General features: G+C 35.5%; 1 protein-coding gene across 1 annotated transcript in view; it reads right to left on the minus strand.

Moving 5' to 3' along the window:
* The window catches only part of tex264a (testis expressed 264, ER-phagy receptor a), a 65487-nt gene extending 47305 nt beyond the window's left edge, over positions 1-18182 (minus strand). The window contains exons 1-2 of the mRNA XM_058779609.1: positions 17651-18182; positions 3241-3462 (exon numbers count right to left, since the gene is read on the minus strand). Of these exons, the coding sequence (XP_058635592.1) occupies positions 3241-3462; positions 17651-17908 (480 nt within the window). The 5' untranslated portion in view covers positions 17909-18182. The remainder of the gene's footprint in view (positions 1-3240; positions 3463-17650) is intronic.
* Between the last annotated feature and the right edge of the window lie 195 nt (positions 18183-18377).

Genomic DNA, 18377 nt, shown 5'->3' on the forward strand with positions numbered 1-18377 from the left:
TCTGCTTGAGCATATTAAAAATGTATTACAAATGAGCAAACACTTCAGATGCACACATCCCTGGTGTCCTATCATGTCCTATCTGGGTTAAGGTGTGGTGCAGAGTCCTGCACGCGGGCGGGTACCCGCGGGTACCCGATGGGTGAACCGCAAAAATTGACGTAACGGGTGGAATAATATTGACGTGTCGGGTGCGGTGCGGGTCGGACTGGTGACAGGCACGGGCGGGTTGCGCGTACAATTATAACCAAGACTATTTCGACTTAATCCAGTACACGCTGATAGGCAGCTCCTTTCAAATTGTCCCGTGCTTGTGTTCGTTCGCGCGCTCTGTCTGAAGACCGGGCTTCTACAGCGGGATTTGCAAACACTGAGCACTGTAGCCAATCTGACAGCTGTATTGACATTGATTGACAGCTGTAGGTCTAGTGATTACATTAAAGGGAGCGCTCTTTGCTCGCTTTTCTGTAGTTAATCTATTCACAGTTTGAATAAAAGCTTTAGTCCGCAATAGTTTTATATTATTTACACGTTGAATGGTGCTTTCTCTCTCTCTGTTAACTTGTTGGGCTGCGTGTGTTAAATGTTATTATTAAATTTATTATTATTTATTATTAAAATATTAACGCATTAACTCATAATGACTTGTTAATTGCTTGTTACATTAAAAATAAAATAAAGGTGTTTTGTCTGCCTTATGTAGATTTAATGCGGGTGCGGTTCGGGTCGCGGTTTTTATGTCAAACGGGTCGGGTCGGGTTCGGAATTAAATTAGTGTTGCTGTCGGATAACGGGTCGGGTATTCGGTTAACTACTGCGGGTGTGGTGCATGTGCTGTGTGGTAGTGGTGGGTGTACAGAGGTCTTTGCAGAAAGTCTTACTTCAGTTTCATAATAAAGGAAGCGCCAGTCTAAACTTCTGCCAGACCCTATTCAATAAATCATTGTAAAGACATGTCCCTGCCTACACACATGTGCATTTGTGAATGTCTCTCCATTATTCATCTGCTCAGTCCCATCTTTGTACACTCTGCCACTCCATATACATCACATTACAAACTCACACACACAATCCCATAATGCAACATACATCTTCTGCTGACTCCTACACTGCACTGGTCATGTAACTATTGCACTACTCTTAATAAGCTGTCAGACAAGCCAAGTTAGGAAACGTGTGTGTGTGTGTGAGTTGAAGAGAGAAAAAAGGAAGGAAGGACAAGTACCAAGAAGTACCATGTCAACAAGTGAAATTAGTTGCTTTCACTGTTCTTACATCATAGTTTTAGCTATTTTCAAGAAAATGGACAGAGACCTGTAGCTGAATTGTGCTTACAGTCAATCTCTTTAATAAATAAATAAATAAACAGATTTATGAGACCACTACCTTAGTAATGCAATTTATATTAATTCCATATTTTACCAAAGGTCTCTACGATCAACTTAGACTTGCGATGCTTTTGAGAAACGAAGCCTTGAATGATTTACTGACTGAATCAACTGACTGAATCCAGCAATTTGAACAGTATGATTGGCTGACTAGTGACTTTGAGGCTGTTTTTGAATCTTTTGTATGTTTCAACACACTGACACTGAAGCCCATTTCCACCACTGAATAAAAAATTAAAAAGTAATTGCAACTTATCTCACAATTTTTAATCTTTTTCTCGCAATTGCGAGTTCACATCTCGCAATTTTGACTTTTTTTCTCATAATTGCGTAATATAAACTCGCAATTCTGAACTTCTTTTTTTAATTGCATGGTATAAACTCGCAATTGCGATTTGTAAAGTCTGAATTGCAAGATATAAACTCGCAATTCTGATATTTTTTTCTCAGAATTGTGTGATATAAACTCACAATCGCAAGTTTTAAAGTCAGAATAGTGGGATATAAACTTGCAATTGCAAGAAACAAAGTCAGAATTGCGAGATAAAAGACAGAATTGCAACTGCAGAATCTCACAATTCGTACTTTATAATTCTCAATTGCGGGTTTCTCACAATTCTGAGAAAAAAAAGTTACGCAATTGCGAGAAAAAAGTCAGAATTCTGAGAGAAAAAGTTGCAGTTTTTGCCTTTTTTATTTTTTATTCAGTGGTGGAAACAGACTTCCATATTAATGAGATTGGTTATAAGAGCCACTTGTTCGCAAATCAAACGTCACAACGTGCACACTAACAAGATAATATCTGACAAAAACACATGGACACAAAATTTTCTTAACAGCGACTAGCCTACATTTCAAATAATTGTCACAAACTATATGTTATATTCATTTTAATCACAGTATGGAGCCATGCTCGTGCGTAAACTACAGAAATTCCTTGCATTCAAGGATAGTAAGTAGACAAAATTAATTTTCATCTAGGGAAATAAGTGAGCATCTGGTACAGGCTGCTTTGTAACTGTATGAGACAGCCCATGCGCCAGCGCGGCAACTAGGACAGATTGTCATGCCAATATTGCGAGCTACAAGGATGCCAATTATGGTTGTGCCTTCCATTTTGGTTACCCAATATAAACAGCCACCACAATGCAAAAGTGTTATAGGTGGTTGCCAAGGCATTGATAGCTAGCTGCTAGTGTACGCTAGGTGGTTACTTATTGGAAAAAGAGCACAAGAACAGCATTCAGCACCAGAAAAGTGACACCTATAGAAATAACAACTCAAGTTTCACGTGTCACTATGGTTCACACATGGTAAGTAGCACATTATCCATCACATTATCTCACGGCACTGAACTGCATTGAACTCCTGCTGCTAGATGCCAACCAGCAAGCTCACACAAACTGTTCTCATTAACAGCCTTTTTGCCATCTCTCTATCCAGTTAGCTGTCCATTCAGAAGTTGTTAAGGCCATTTCCTCCCCATTTACACACACGTTCCTCACTATACATTCCACACGCTGTCCTCCATTAGATCTGCCAGCACTGCACTCCGTTTGGTCCAAGTATCGTATATTGTAATTTAGTGGTATATTATCAGCTGTGAGAATGGTTTGGAGATGATTTATATTGATAAACCCTGCAACTCAATAACAGTCTGCAACACATCATGCATTGGGATTTCAATTTACAGTAAACTATCATTTGAGTTATGTTTTAAAAAAGGGGAGGTGAAAAAAAAAATCAAGAAATAAACATAAGCAGAATACATTAAACATAAAAATAAAACAATCCTGCAGTGGTTATTTGTTAGTAATTATGAGTCAAATATAAAAATATGCAAGACTGTTACCTTTATATACTGTTGTAGTTCAGGATAGACTCTATAAGCGCCGCAGACAGGGGACAGAGTGCATCTGTTTGGAAACGAGGACGTTACGGCACAGGTGACTTCTGGGAAGGAGATGACCTTGTAGCCGAATTTCTCATACAGACGCTGTAGCTCTTCGTCAGGTTTCTCTTCATTTTCACACAGTATGCTGCCCACTACATACCGACACTGATCTGCTTGAGTCTGAAACACAAAGAGAGAGAGATTACGTCAGATTGTGCTGAATACTGTACCTGCAATGTAACACAAATAATATTTATAATACAGATTTACATTCATAATACTGATGCAAGGACCCAAAGTCATATATATAACGTTCAACAACTTGGGGTCAGAACGTTTTTGAAAGAAGTCTCTTATGTTCACCAAAAATACAGTAAAAACAGCAATATTGTGGAATAGTATTACAATTTAAAGTAACTGTTTCTATTTTAATATATTTAAATTGTAATGCATTCCCTTTAAGGCAAAGCTGAATTTTCAGCAGCAATTATTCCAGTCTTCAGTGCCACATGATCCTTCAGAATTCATTCTAATATGCTTATTTAGTGCTCAAAAAACATTTCATTATCACTGTTAAAAATTCTTATTGAGTAAACCACAATAAATTTTTTTCAGGATTCTTTGATGAACAGAAAGTTTTATTTGAAATGGATGAATATATTTGTGACCCTGGACCACAAAACCAGTAGTGAGGATTTATACATCATCTGAAAGCTGAATAAATAAGCCTTCCATTGATGATGTGTGGTTTGTTAGGCATAGGATAGGACAATATTTGGCCAAGATACAACTATTTGAAAATCTGGAATCTGAGGTTGCATATAAAATATTGGGGAAAATCACCTTTAAAGTTGTCCAAAATGAAACTCTTAGCAATACATATTACTAATCAAAAATTAAGTTTTGATATATTTATGATAGGACATTTACTAAATATCTTCATGGAACACGATCTTTGCTTAATATCCTAATAATTTTTGCCATAAAAGAAAAATTAATAATTTTGACCTATACAATGTATTTTTGTCTATAATTGCAACAAATATCCCCATGCTACTTATGACTGGTTTTGTGGTCCAGGGTCACATTTGTACAGTACACTTTTGACCAATTTAATGCATCCTTACTAAATAAAAATCTTACTGACCCCAAACTTTTAAACAGTACTGTACATCGCACCGGGCTGCTACAATAAGTGTTTTTAGGAAAAATTAATCACTGATATTTCTGGTCTGATTACAAAGTCTACACAAATTTCTGCAAAGTCCTTCATGGTTTTCTGAACAGCTTTTTCTCTGCTATAGCCTATTCTTATGATTTTGTCCCAAATAAACATCACAGCAGTCTGTGGTTGGTCATATGGTTTCTTCTTGTCTATGTTTCTTGGCTGATCTCTTGTAATGTTTCACAGTGTCATCGACAAGAAGCTATAAATGACCAAGAGAGACATGAGTTTTAAGACTCATGCTTCAAACACCCCCTCACAATCGCATGTGCATTGAAGCTAGCAATCCAATAAAACATTAACAAACAATTAAGGCGTTTATAAAGTTGTCATCTCTAATTATAGCATCCAGCATGTGTTCGCCCACTACAGTGAATGATTCAATATGTCGCTAACATCCGTAAATTAGACTGAATGCTGCACGTCAGTGTTGTCGAGCGACGATAAGATGATCTTCTCGAGAGTTTGACAGCGGTGACAGGAACCAACATCATGCTAAACGTATCTACAGCAAATCTTTTTCAAAAACCAATTCTTTTCCCATTTCTTGGTTTGTCTTTCTTTTCCACCTCCATCCTTTGACACACTCTCTCTCTCTCTACCCAATTGCTTCTTTCCTCTGTGTGCGCTTTGTCCCTTTTCCCAGCACGAAGAGCTTGTTTCTCCAACCGGGGACTAATGATGGTATTCAGAACTCTCTCCATCGCTGCCGTCCTACACAACTGTCAGCAAATAAAGTGGGAATTTCTGGCAGTTCTCCAGACAGAGCACCCAAGAGACAACAGGCAATTACTTGGAGCAAGAAGGCCTACACATACACTTCTTTCACTTGTCATTTGCCTGTTTATGCCAAATAATTCAATCAACCGATGTGGACGAAACAAGAAAACGCAGTACCAATTCAAACAATAACCACAAGCGCTCTCAAACAAACCAACTAATCTTTACACTGCCAATCAAAGACAACCAAGAAGATCTGTCCAAGAAAAGGAGGGCGAATTTACGATCGGTGTTCCCGGCAGTCACCCAGATTTGACTATGTACACTCATGGGCACGCTAAGACCTTTTCTCACAGCCTAATTGGTTCTTGAGTTATTGTGCCGGCCACACGAATGCAATACGGCGTGTTACGCATCTTCGCGTTCAAGGTTCACTGCGCTTCTCTACGAAAACACACTGAAACAGCCAGTCTAAAAATGGCTCTGCGGATACATTTATAAACGGATCTTCTTCATTCATTCACCCCACCCCACCAATTGTTTAGAATACTCATGATTTGAACTGGATGATGTAGGAAACGGTCTTTGAATGCACTCTTTGCTCTCGGGAATCCAAGATGGCCACTAAAACACAGTACATTGTCATTTGCTTGGCTTCTTTCTCTGTATTCCCTCTAGAGGCCCGCTGCAGGGAAAAGCAATTTTCAAAAGCAATTCTCTGCTCGGCTTTGCAAGGGCCGTCGTTTTTCGACAGATGAAGACTCTGCAACAATAAAAAGGTGGTAATTCTTTATTAGCAGACATGTAACAAGGATTTACTCCTCTCATCTTTATCATCCCTTATCCTCTCCCTCTTCTTGATCCTCCTGGGGCTAGGACTTCTGGGAATTCCCCCCAGCCACGTTCGGGATTGCTCACGGATAACACATGGTTTTTGGAGCGTGCATTTTGGGGAGTGTGTCGCTTTTTTTTTAAAGGGTTGGCGGCGAAATGGCAAAAGCTCTCTGCATACCGCAGGAGTCCCTAAGGTGCTCAGATCTGCATAATTGTAGCAAGCGAGGCTTGCTCAGCCTTGGCTCAAGAGGCAACTCATGAAAATTCAACAGGCATCTGCCTAGTTCACACTGGCAGCCGCAAACCAGACACAGAATCAACAAAATTTAGCACAAATTGTCAGAACCAGATCATTTAGACATTGATAAATAATTCACAGACGATGAATCTTCAGACTTCGCTCCAAAATTAACACACAGGAGATACAATTTTAATATTTCTATTAATCTTTATAAACTGATTTTCTCAGTATTTTATATATATATATATATATATATATATATATATATATATATATATATATATATATATATATATATATATATATATATATATATATATATATTAGTGCTGTCAAATGATTAATCGCATCCAAAATATATATATATTTTTACATAATATGTGTGTGCACTGTGTATGTTTATTATGTATATATAAATACACATACATGCATGTATATATTTAAGAACAAATATGTTATGTTTATATGTTAAATATATTTATATATAATATAGATTGTGCTGAATATATAGGCCTAAATTATATGAATATAAATATGTGTAAATATTTTCAAAATATATTGTGTGTGTATATTTGTATATACAAATTAAATACAATGTGCACACATATGTAAACAAAAACTTTTATTTTGGATGTGATTAATCTAATTAATATATATATACACTATATACACACACATACGCACAATAGTATTATTATTATTTATTTTTAAATTATATTAAAAATTTAATTTTTAAAACATTATTATACATTTTTTATGAGTAATATAATATAAGATAAAAACAAATACACTTTATTTTTTGTACCAACAAACTTTGCAACAACTTCTTGGCCTTATTTGTGCTAAATATAGACAAATTTCTCCATATCTTAGGGCTCCACAATGCTGTTGCCAGCTGGGTTTGAGGCTACAAAGCCATATGAAAAGAAACAGATAGTGAGCTTAGCATGGCTGGTCTGGTTTGATTCATTAGCCCTGGTTTGTGAAGTAGGGTTTTCATGGTGCTTCTCAGTATGGACACTGCAGGTGGAACTGCCCTTTATTTAACTTGATGAAGAACTACACTTACTAGAAACCCCTCCTCTCATTATACTTAATCATATACAGATATGCAGCCTTGTTTCATACAGAGAGCAAAGTTCCACTTGGAGACCTCCTGTGGAATGTTCTAGAAACCTAGAAGATGTGTAATTACTAAAAGGTTCATGGGGTTTACTTCAGAGCTCAGATCAGGTCGTTATACGGCACAAAAGAACTTTGTAGTCTGACTCTGAATTTTAAATATTTATGATTTATGGATGCAAAGCAAACTAGCTGACATTGGAAAGTTCTAAAGAAGTCCTACACTCTATAAAAATTGTAAGGCCCGTTTCATACCACATGCATAAGAAGCAAATAAGCAAAGCATCAACATAAGTTGATAAGCATTTTCCTGTAACAGAACTGCAGAAGAACAAATCACAACCATACAATCTAAAAAAAATAAAAATAAAAATAAAATGCAGAACTGCAAATTAAAATTTACAATTAAATAATGCAAGGAAAAGGTCAGAGCCTATGTATATATCTATGTATATATAAAACTGGACAATGAAGTCCTGAATCAGCATCAGGGAGACCTCTGCTGACCACCTAGTGGAGCTACAGGACAGATAAAATCTAATGCAGCTAGTCTTTACAAATTTTGCTTTTGACAACAGCACCAGCTTCACTACTTACAGGAAAGAGCATTCCAGATAAACAGTTAATGAAACAACACTATCCAGGTCAACAAGCAGCAACCGCCACGTTTAACATTAAGTTTACAGCTAGCCTGCATACATTATATAATAATAGCAATGACACATTTGTGGACGAGCCTAAAGCTAATGTTTTTCAAAAGAATTTGAAAAAAAAAAAAAAAGGCTTTCCAGAGGGTCTAGCAAGGAGTTGCATTATACATGATATTTCTTAAACATGGGCATGAATTGCAAAAATGTGTTCCAGTTCTTGGTTAGAGCTGGTAAGTAGAGTTAATTTCTGTGAATCAGTTCAAGCAATCCATTTACAGAGAGCCAATTTGCAATTTAGATTCAACTGTATTTTTTAGTCATCACTGATAACTGTTCATGCAAGTCCTCCAAGCAAACCCAGGCTGTATACAATGCCCCTGAGTGAGATTTTATAATATTTTAATATATTAAAAATCATATGCGCATATCAAAAAATTTATAATATATATATAAATATTGCTGTGTATGACTAGGTATTGGTGCCTATGAATGGGAATTTGCATTTGAAGAACAATCAGAGCAAAAACACACAGAAAAGTATTGAATGAGATGGGCAAATTAAGTATTTAATGTAACATATACACACACACACACACACACTGATGTATCTGTTATTAATTACAGTAAGACGTAATATGTATTACGTGGACACTGTAAAACTAGGTGTTAATAATGGAAACCCCATGAAATAAAAGCATGGCACCAAAGGATGAACTTACTAGTGGGTCACGGCACCATGAATATGCATAACCTGCCATTTCCTCAAGATGATTAGCTGCCCTGAATGCCCTCAAATGTTGAATAGCCTCTGATGCTGACTAAAATTGAAACTGATGGCGTATCATTTCTGGGGAACCGAAGGTGCTGTGTTGGTAGGGGCCAATCTGGACAGAATTAATGGGGCAGAAAATAGAGTATGCAAAAAAGCCCAGTTTGGAAGCTTGTGATAATATTTGAGTTGTCATGGAAAAGGATCACAAGAGCAAAGTTTCGGTATTTGCATTTAGCAGACAACCTGAAAATCTGAATCTGCACTGCAACAGTCAAAAACCATCAACCTGAAGCTTTGAGGAAAACCATTTCGATTCATTTGATTCTTAACAATGCATGCTTCAGATTAAGTTGAAGGGTAACTCGGGTTATCTATTAAAGATGGTTAACATCAGACGAATGCTTCAGACATAAATCAGAGAAGAAACGTGAGGTCCACCTTACATGCACTCGATTCTGGCTTCATTAGCTGACTGACATCACTAAACTGAAGCGCCTGGAACCACAATGACCGTCCATCAGTCATGTTCTGCTCTTGCAAGCAGGCTATAACTAATCATAACTCCCAGCTCAAGGCAACGTTCACGCCATCGGTCTAATTAAAAAAGGCAGAGGAGGGCGACTGGCATTCAAAAGTCAAGCATGTAGGACATTTTGCTAGTAGTTGGACAAAACACTCATGACTGGTTAATTTCTTTTTGTCATGTGAACAGTTAAGGTCAGCTGTTCAGATAAAGTGCTATAAAGGAGAAGCCTCAGCGGAGTTTTATCCTGAAAATGGCTATAAATGTGAGGACAATCTATCTAAAATGAGGTTTTAATCTCTAAACTTTAAACCAGTGCCCTGAGAAAACAAAAAGCCATTCTGAAGAAAGCATTTTCCCCTCCTTTCGTATTCTTTCTTGTAAAAATAATTTATTCCCCTGGTCTATGTCTTCAGATGAGGAAACAAGAGAAAATGATGTACAAAGAAGCTGAACATGAGGGATCAGGTCAGAGCCCAACTTAGAAATGTTTTTCTCTGTCTCTAGCCGTAAACGGAAATGTATTAGCATGTTTCATAAGAGGATGTTGAATCCAAAACTACACATTTTCAACTTTGACTAGTCAGTGGGTTGTTAGAATGAATAGATGGCCTAAGGAAACGCTGTATAATTGATCTAGTTCTCATGTTCTCCAAAAACACCAGTTAGACTTCTTAGAGATATTTATAGTATTGTTCAAAAGTAAGATTTTTTGAAAGAAATGAATACTTTTGTTCAGTAAAAGTTGCATTAAATTGTTTAAAAGTGACTATTAAAATTTCTATTTAAAATAAATGCTGTTCTTTCTACTTACACACTTTCTACTTATCAAAGAATGGCTTGCCTTCCACCAAAACATATATATATATATATACATACAAAGACAAAAGACCGTTATTTTAAACTGTTATATTTCACAATTACTGTATTTGTGATTAAATAACTGTTGATGGGCATAAGAGACTTGTGCTTATGCTCAAAACATTTTTTTAAATCTTACTAACCACAAACTTTTGAAAGGTAGTGTAAATGCAAAGCGCAGCTCTTCAATAGAGTAACTGACAGATAGCCTATTCAATAAATAAATAGCCCAACTCTAACTCTTTATTCCACAAAAACTATCATAGTCCTCAAAACCTGGGGGTTATTATGCATAAAAATGGGAACAGTGCTCACAGCAAGCGATTTGAAGTTCGGAAATAATTGTCTTGAAATTGAGTGAAAGCTGTGCTTTGATGGCTGTAGCAGCACTGCTTCAAAGGTGATGAACTGAGAGACGTTCAGAAGTGACGCAACTGCTCAGAGAGGGTTGAAGGATGCTGCTGACAGTCTACTTTCTGATACATCATGTCCTAACCAGATGTGATAAAGCAATAAAAGCTCTCTTACGTATATTTATATTTATTCTATATTATACTTCTATATTATATTATACTTATAGTGTTCTTAAAGTTGTCAGACAGACAGATAGACAGAGACAGACAGATCTCTATTCAACTAGTTGGGTGTTTGATTGTGAAGAATTCTTTGACCTACAACACAGAATATAGCAAAGAGAAAAATAAAGACACGTCAGAGCGATTTCAGTTTAGAAGATGAAAGTGTAAAGCAGAGTTTCGGAACTTGATGTACTGTGAAATAGCTATAAAGGCTTTTTATTCATTCGCTGATTTAATTTATTAACTTTGGACAAAGTAGGCCAGTTTTAAATGGCAGCTCTTTGCTTCTACCATTAACTTCCATGATTGATTCAGTGTTTGCGGAGGTTCTGCGGAGTGTTAATCAAGCCTGTGTTCCACAGAAGTAACAACTGATTCACTTTGACTGCCGTATAAAAACCTGAAAAGCATCCTCTCCAATCAGCCCTGAGTGTAGACACCTGGGCTAAATAAACCATCCGAAGAGAATAAGCTCTTCCATTTATAAACAGTCATAAATAAGCTGGTTTCATGCTGGTGCATCACAAGGCCGAATGGCATTAATGAAGGTGACTGAATATAAAAATCATTGGGAGTTCAAACGCAGTTGGAGCATAAAAGATTGAAGTCAAAGTTGTCCCACCTCTGACTCATAATACCCTGCATGAGTCACAAACCATCACTTGAGTCAGTATGTCTGGTATAAGCATCAAAATGCCAAGACCAACCGCTTTATAAACAGAAATGGGTCAAAATTAGGGTGGATAAAATTAACAGCACATTTGCTGGTTTAACTGTTTCTGTACTCATTCCTTAAATCAGATCAAAATTGTGACTGCTGGAGCTTTCAAAACTTTTGCCATAAGCTTAATGTATAAAAGATGACCTATCAACAAGAAAACTGACCACATTTGCTCTTTCAATACTAGGAATTACCAGAGGCCCCATGATATGTTGTTATTATTAGGATACATAATATTCATGATATGATATTACTGTGATTTGAAACATTTTGTGATATAGGCTGAGTATTGCCATAACATATTGCAACTTATTAAAAAATGTTTTAACTGCAGAATATCCCCAAAGGACAATTTTCTCCACATCTGTTTATCTAATAATATAAAGTTGTCAGTCTGCTTATCTCACTTTATTTTTATTGCTGCAAAATGGGATTTTCAAGCAGACAGATTGATCAAAACTGTCATAAAAAGCCTGTCAATATTCATTGACAGTACTGAATTCATTCAGTACCAAAAGGTTCATTTTCTTTTAAACAATGTATACTTTTATTCAGAAAGGAAAGGATGCATTAAACTGATCAAAAGTGACTTTTAAATTGTTACAAAAAGTCCTATATCTTATTTCAATATAAAGTTGTTCTTTTGAATTTTGTGTTAATCAAAAACTACTGAAAAAAGATGTTTCATGGTTTCCACAAAATTATAAGCAGCACATCTATTTTAACACTGATGATAATAATAATAATAATAAAAAATTTAAAAAATCTTGAGCACCAAACCAACATATTAGAATGATTTCTGAAGGATCATGTGACACATAATACTGGAGTAATGGCTGCTGAAAATTCACAGGAATAAATTACTCTTTAAAATTGTAATAGTATTTCATCATTGAAAATACACCATGAAAATTCTGTTTGTACTGTAAATATAAACGTCTAGAATATGAACCACCAAGAAGTGTCATTTAAATGCTGAAGATAAATCACTGGCTTTCCATTGCCACTAATAAGCAAGTAGGTACAGTCGTTCTCGGTATTATTCAAAAGCGATCTCCCTCACTAAAGTGTAAATTCCTCTATTTTACGCTGTCAAGCTCAAACACTCTGGCTCCGCTGGTAGCTGACCTTCTGAAACAGACCATATCAACCCCTGCTTCCCTGCCTCCCGCGGGAGAGCTGAGCATGCTAATAAGCGCCGAGCATTATGCCAATTAAAATTGGACAGCGACCTCAGTGAGTGCGAACAACCGATCATAGTCAGATCTGAAGCTAATTGGCTTTAGGGGAGACAGTGGCTGGACACTAAAAGGTGAGAGTGCCAATCAAAAACCCAAACCCTGTCACCATCTCAGTACAAAGACAATAAACACAGAGAATCCCCTCAGACGTCACCCCGGCACATTTCTGCATTATGCAGCTGGTAGAGCAGCCACAAGTACTGTAGAGCAGTATCACAGACCTTTATCTGGCTTTGAGGAGGAATGTAGCTAAGAACAAAATCATGAATGGCACCAGAATAATAACCTTAACTCTAAGGAACTACATTAAATGATCAGTTATATACACATGGCTCCAAAAGTTATTCAGAATCTAGTCATTGCATAAAAATAAAATTAAAATAAAAACACTAAAGACAAGCACACTTTTGAAACAAAACACTTCAGATTTTTATTAAAATTGCAAAAAAAAAAAAAAAAAAAAAAGTAGCAAATTGATTAATTTGTGTGTGTGTGTGTATATATATATATGTGTGTGTGTGTGTGTGTGTATACAAAAAGTAGCAAATTGATCAACATATATATGTGTGTGTGTGTGTGTGTGTGTGTACACACACACACACACACACACACACACCAACAACAATAATTATTATTATTATCATCATCATCATATTAAATGCATTGTTTTAGATTATAACAACAACAACAACAACAACAACTATATATATTTTCTATAGTAATGCCATTTTTGCTATTCAAGTTTGGTGTAAGTGTCCAACTATGCTGTGGAGTAACAATTATTATTAATAATAATAATAATTAAAAATATATATATATTATAATATATACTGTCGAGCCACTGTACTCATAAAATCAACACTAAAAGTAACATCATTAATATTATTATTATTATTACTACTATTATTATTATTATTATCTAAAGCATTTATACATTTTTCAGTGTGGTGTAAGTGTCCAAGTATACTGTCGAGCAACTGTACTCATAAAATGAATACTCAAAGTAAGAGATGTTCTTTACCCTGGACCCTGAGTGCCATCTAGTGGTTAGGGATCTACTGGCCTGATTTCAAAAAGTAAAGCATGACCTGTTTTTGACAATTTTCATTGAAACACAGGGATCAGCTTAAGCCAAGTAAGCTAGTGTGCAGTTCATGCAGTACTGAGGGAACACCCTTTAGTTTGCATTTCCTTGTTGGTTAAGCAGTGCAAGTATACAGATAGTTCATTTCCCCCACCCTCCCCCCAGCCGAAAAAAAAAAAATCATCATTTACTTTATTTACCATCACATATTTTAAAAGACACAGAACTTACTTTCTTCCTCAGAACACAGATACAGGATACAATTTATTTATTTTTTGTCCTTTTGTAGCTTGACAGCCCCTGGGTCCCCATCTACTTTGATTGTATGAAAGAGAACAGCTCAGACATTCTATTAAATTTCTCCTTTTGTGTTCCATGGAAAGAAAGAAAATTATATGGTTCAGAACAACTTAAGGGTGAGTAAATGATGACAGAATTTTCATTTTGGGCGAACTAACCCTTTAATTTAGCTTTCTGGAAAAGAAACATACAATTTAATGTATAATTTTATGTCGAATCTCTTTTTTCAGTTAAAAAAAGTACTGTGGCAGAAGTCAAGTACCAGATGGGTAATAGCATGGAACTTAATAATAATAATAATAATATTTTTTCACACAAGTGAGCTGGTTTATCTTGAGTGTACATCATAATATCATGGTGTTCATGGTGAAATATATTCCTAACTCACATCAGCCAATATCATGGCCACGAATACGGTCTGTAAAACTCTACTGCCAGCCTGGCATTCACTTTATGTCTTTTTTTTTACCCACATTACTCACATTTTGTCTGAGTCGCGTCACCATATGGTTTCAATCGCTCCTGTGTTGAATGCAGGCGTATGTGACTGAAATGTTTCATATTTTCCTTTTTCTATTCTGAGATGCATGACATATGCACTCAACTGTCTGTCCAAAAAGGTCTAAACTAGTTAGGCAACTCATACACAAAAGTGGGTAGCAACAGATCTTTTCTTATGTACTGTGACGTTCATCTGAGCGAAACAGATTATTTAAAAAAAATGTAGGGTGAGGACTTTTTTTTTTTTTTTTTTTTGCATTTACTGTTGACTGGATAGAGGCAGATCTGAATGTGAGCTTGAGAAGATTTTAACAAAGGGGTGGGGTGACTGAAAATGACTGAAGAAGTCTGGCATTTCACTGGAGTTGTGAGATTTTAATTGAAAAGGTCAAATAAAAAAAAATGAACATTAAACATTTGAATAAGTAATTTAAGATCAACAATATGCATTTGGAAAACTCTTCATTTTTATTTCATGCTTACCTTAAAATCATATTGGATAACTAAATGGATAGCTTGCTAATCATACATGTACTGTAATTATATCACAAAAAAAGTTGAATTTTAATGATTAAATTGATGTGTGACAATTTTGATTGTTGGGACAAACAGAATTTGGATGGCTATATTAACACCCAATATTATTAGATTTCTAATCAGCAATGCGGGGTAGATTTCTTACAAATTGTACTGATGTCTATTACTCATTCCAAATTACACGACAAAAACTGTAGTTAGTAACGTAATCCATTACATTACACATTTTAGGAAATATAATCAAATCTACAAGCCACTTTTTTGTTACTTTTACATAACATTTGAACTCATTTACCTAAACAATGGTAATGTCTTTATTAGAGGACTTAAACAATGGTTAAAAACAAAACAGCAGTGTTTGCATAAATAGTCTACTAGGTTATTGTTTGATCATGTTGTCTTTGCACCATAGCTTATGTATGTAAATAATTCTGAATGTTTTTTCTTTTATTGTTAGTATTATTTTTCACTGTTATTATTACTTTGTGTACTGTAATTAGTACTATTGTTTTTTTGTTTAGTTTTTTTCTTTAACAACAAGCCTCCCTTGGACAGGAATTGAAAATTAGCACGTGTGCTAAAACACTTCAGCAAATGCATATGGTTTGTCCAATGTAATTGTGATGTCCATGTCAAATAAAGTGGTAATAATAATAATATAATAATTATTATTATTATTATCATCCAATAATTAATTAAAAATGTAAAATTAAAATAATTTTTAAATAACAAAAAAATAAAACACTTTCTAAAAAAGATGAAATATTTTATTGTTTAAATGCATGTCATGCGACCAATATCAGAGAACCATGAACATGCAAACGTGTTACTTAACTTATTACCTTAAAATCGTACTAAATGATAATTCAAATAAAAGTTAATGCGTTAACCAGTAGTTGATTCAATGTTGAAATAAAAAATGTTATATAACCTAATTACAAGTACTTAATTTTTTTAATCTGATTACTTAATCCAGATTACATGTATTCAGTTACTACCCAGCTCTGCTAATCAGGCACTGAATAGAATCTGTATTATCTTCATTACTGGTATCAGTTGGTGCATGCATAAGATCATTTTTGTGTCAGTTTCTTCCTTTATAAATCCAGATTTGTTTTTCACTTTTGATGTATGATGAAATCCATGGAATTTAGGTACTTTTACCAAGGTACTTTCAAATCCAATCTTTTGTTTTTGTCCCAGTTTACAATTCAAAACAAATGTGCATACAGAACAGAAAATATCAGGTGAATGTTAATGCAGCTCTCACCAGCAAGATATTATGCAATATTATGCACCTGGTCCATTTCACAAGTTATACTGAAAAAAAAAAAAAACTAAAACAAATAAGCACCACACTGGTATGGTTAAGTATATGGGACCAAAGAGACATTCCCAGTCCTTACTTTGCAAGCCAGCAATTCCATTTGGCAATGACTAACAAGTTGCACAAAATAAAATAGAACAATTACCACATCACTCAACTTTTCAGTGTTCAACCTTATAATACGGATGAACTATTACTGCATAACTGCTGCAGTGACTGTACAGCCCTAGATCAGTGCAGAAATGTTATTGACACCCATCCAGGGAGTCTACTAGCATGACCTGTTCTGGTTTAAATATTCATCTATTATCTGCCAAGACATCTGACATATTTTGCATGTAGTTCCTTCGCTTTCTGCTGAGCAGGCCAAATTCAATCCATCCTCTTCTTAGAGGTGTGCATGCATGTAGAGCATCTTAAAACGTTTCATATTATACCAAGGTGTTCACCTTCGGATCCTTGCACAGCATTTAATCCTAATTTATTCTTTTGATACACTAAAATAATAGTGAAGTATAATAATAGATATAAAACATAATATTGATTATAATATATTTATATTAGAGGAGACTTTGCATTACATTGTGGCCATGAAGTTATTTAATGGAAACACCTCAGTGAGTCAGTCTTAAAAACCCAGATGAATCATTAAATTAAAATATGACTATAATAACATGTTTGAGGCTTGATTCTCATGAGTCTGTGCTTCAAAACCTGCTGTTTTGCAAAGTAACAATAACAACTGTAACAATAACCCTTAATTTATTATACTAAAAGCACCATGTCAGTATTGTGGTCATTTTTGAAACTTGGTGCAACATTAATCATTCAGTAGCATGGTAAAGCACCATGGAATTACCATCTGTTATCATCACTGTATCATAAATAACAGACAAACTTCTCACCAATTCTTAAGTTTTGTGACAAAGCAGTTGAGTTATGAGTTAATGTCTCATGACAGGTGGATTTAGGGGTTGTGGGTGATAACCTGATTTAATAAAACAACTATTTAAATGATTGTGTTAAGAACGTTCTGTTAATCATTTCGAATTTAAAGTGGAAATGTAATAAATAAATAAATAAAATACGGGAGGTGAAGTTGCATTAAGAATCTGAATCAGAGTTCCTGACCTGATTGGGGTCATCGTAAAACACACCGACAGACGACAACTTCGGTCCGATACTGCTGCTCTCCGTGAAAGCGGCTCCGCTGGCCTTGTACGATCCTTTTCTGAACTTATATGCAATCGTGATGTTTTTCACCGGAGGAGATCCAGTCCGAGTCACGACTTCAGAGAAAATCCCGGTGTAAAAAACGAAGCCCACCAGGGTTAAGATGAGACAAATAACCAAAAACAGAATCAGCAGTAAAATGACAAAGTCAGACATTTTTGCCCTGCTGTCAGAAAATCAAGCACAAAAACGCTCAATGTGTATGAATAGTTGTCAGACTATTGTGATGGCACACACAAAATCAATCCTTCCGCTTTCCGAACAGGCCTGTTTACATCCGTGTCGCTCTGCAGATGTTACATTTACAGTACCTATGCTTTACTGCAGGTCAGTTTACACAAGTCTTTTGGTTTTGCTATTGACACAGCTGAGCGTTTGTTTATCCTCCTCTGCACAGAAACACTGTACGCATTGCTTCCTGGATGCACCATGTGACTCTGACTCAGAGGGTTGGCTAGAAAAGAGCCAACCAAATAATAATGGAAAGTCCGACTCATTTCTGCGAATCGGTTCTTTCGAACAGCTCGATTCTGAAACTGATTCAGTGATTCTCGGCGCTGTAAAATGTTGTTTTTAAAGTTTTTTTTCCCCCAATTAAGGTTAAATATGTCGATTACAAAATGTG

Source organism: Onychostoma macrolepis, chromosome 06 (genome assembly GCF_012432095.1).
Source record: "Onychostoma macrolepis isolate SWU-2019 chromosome 06, ASM1243209v1, whole genome shotgun sequence".
NCBI classification, from domain to species: domain Eukaryota; kingdom Metazoa; phylum Chordata; class Actinopteri; order Cypriniformes; family Cyprinidae; genus Onychostoma; species Onychostoma macrolepis.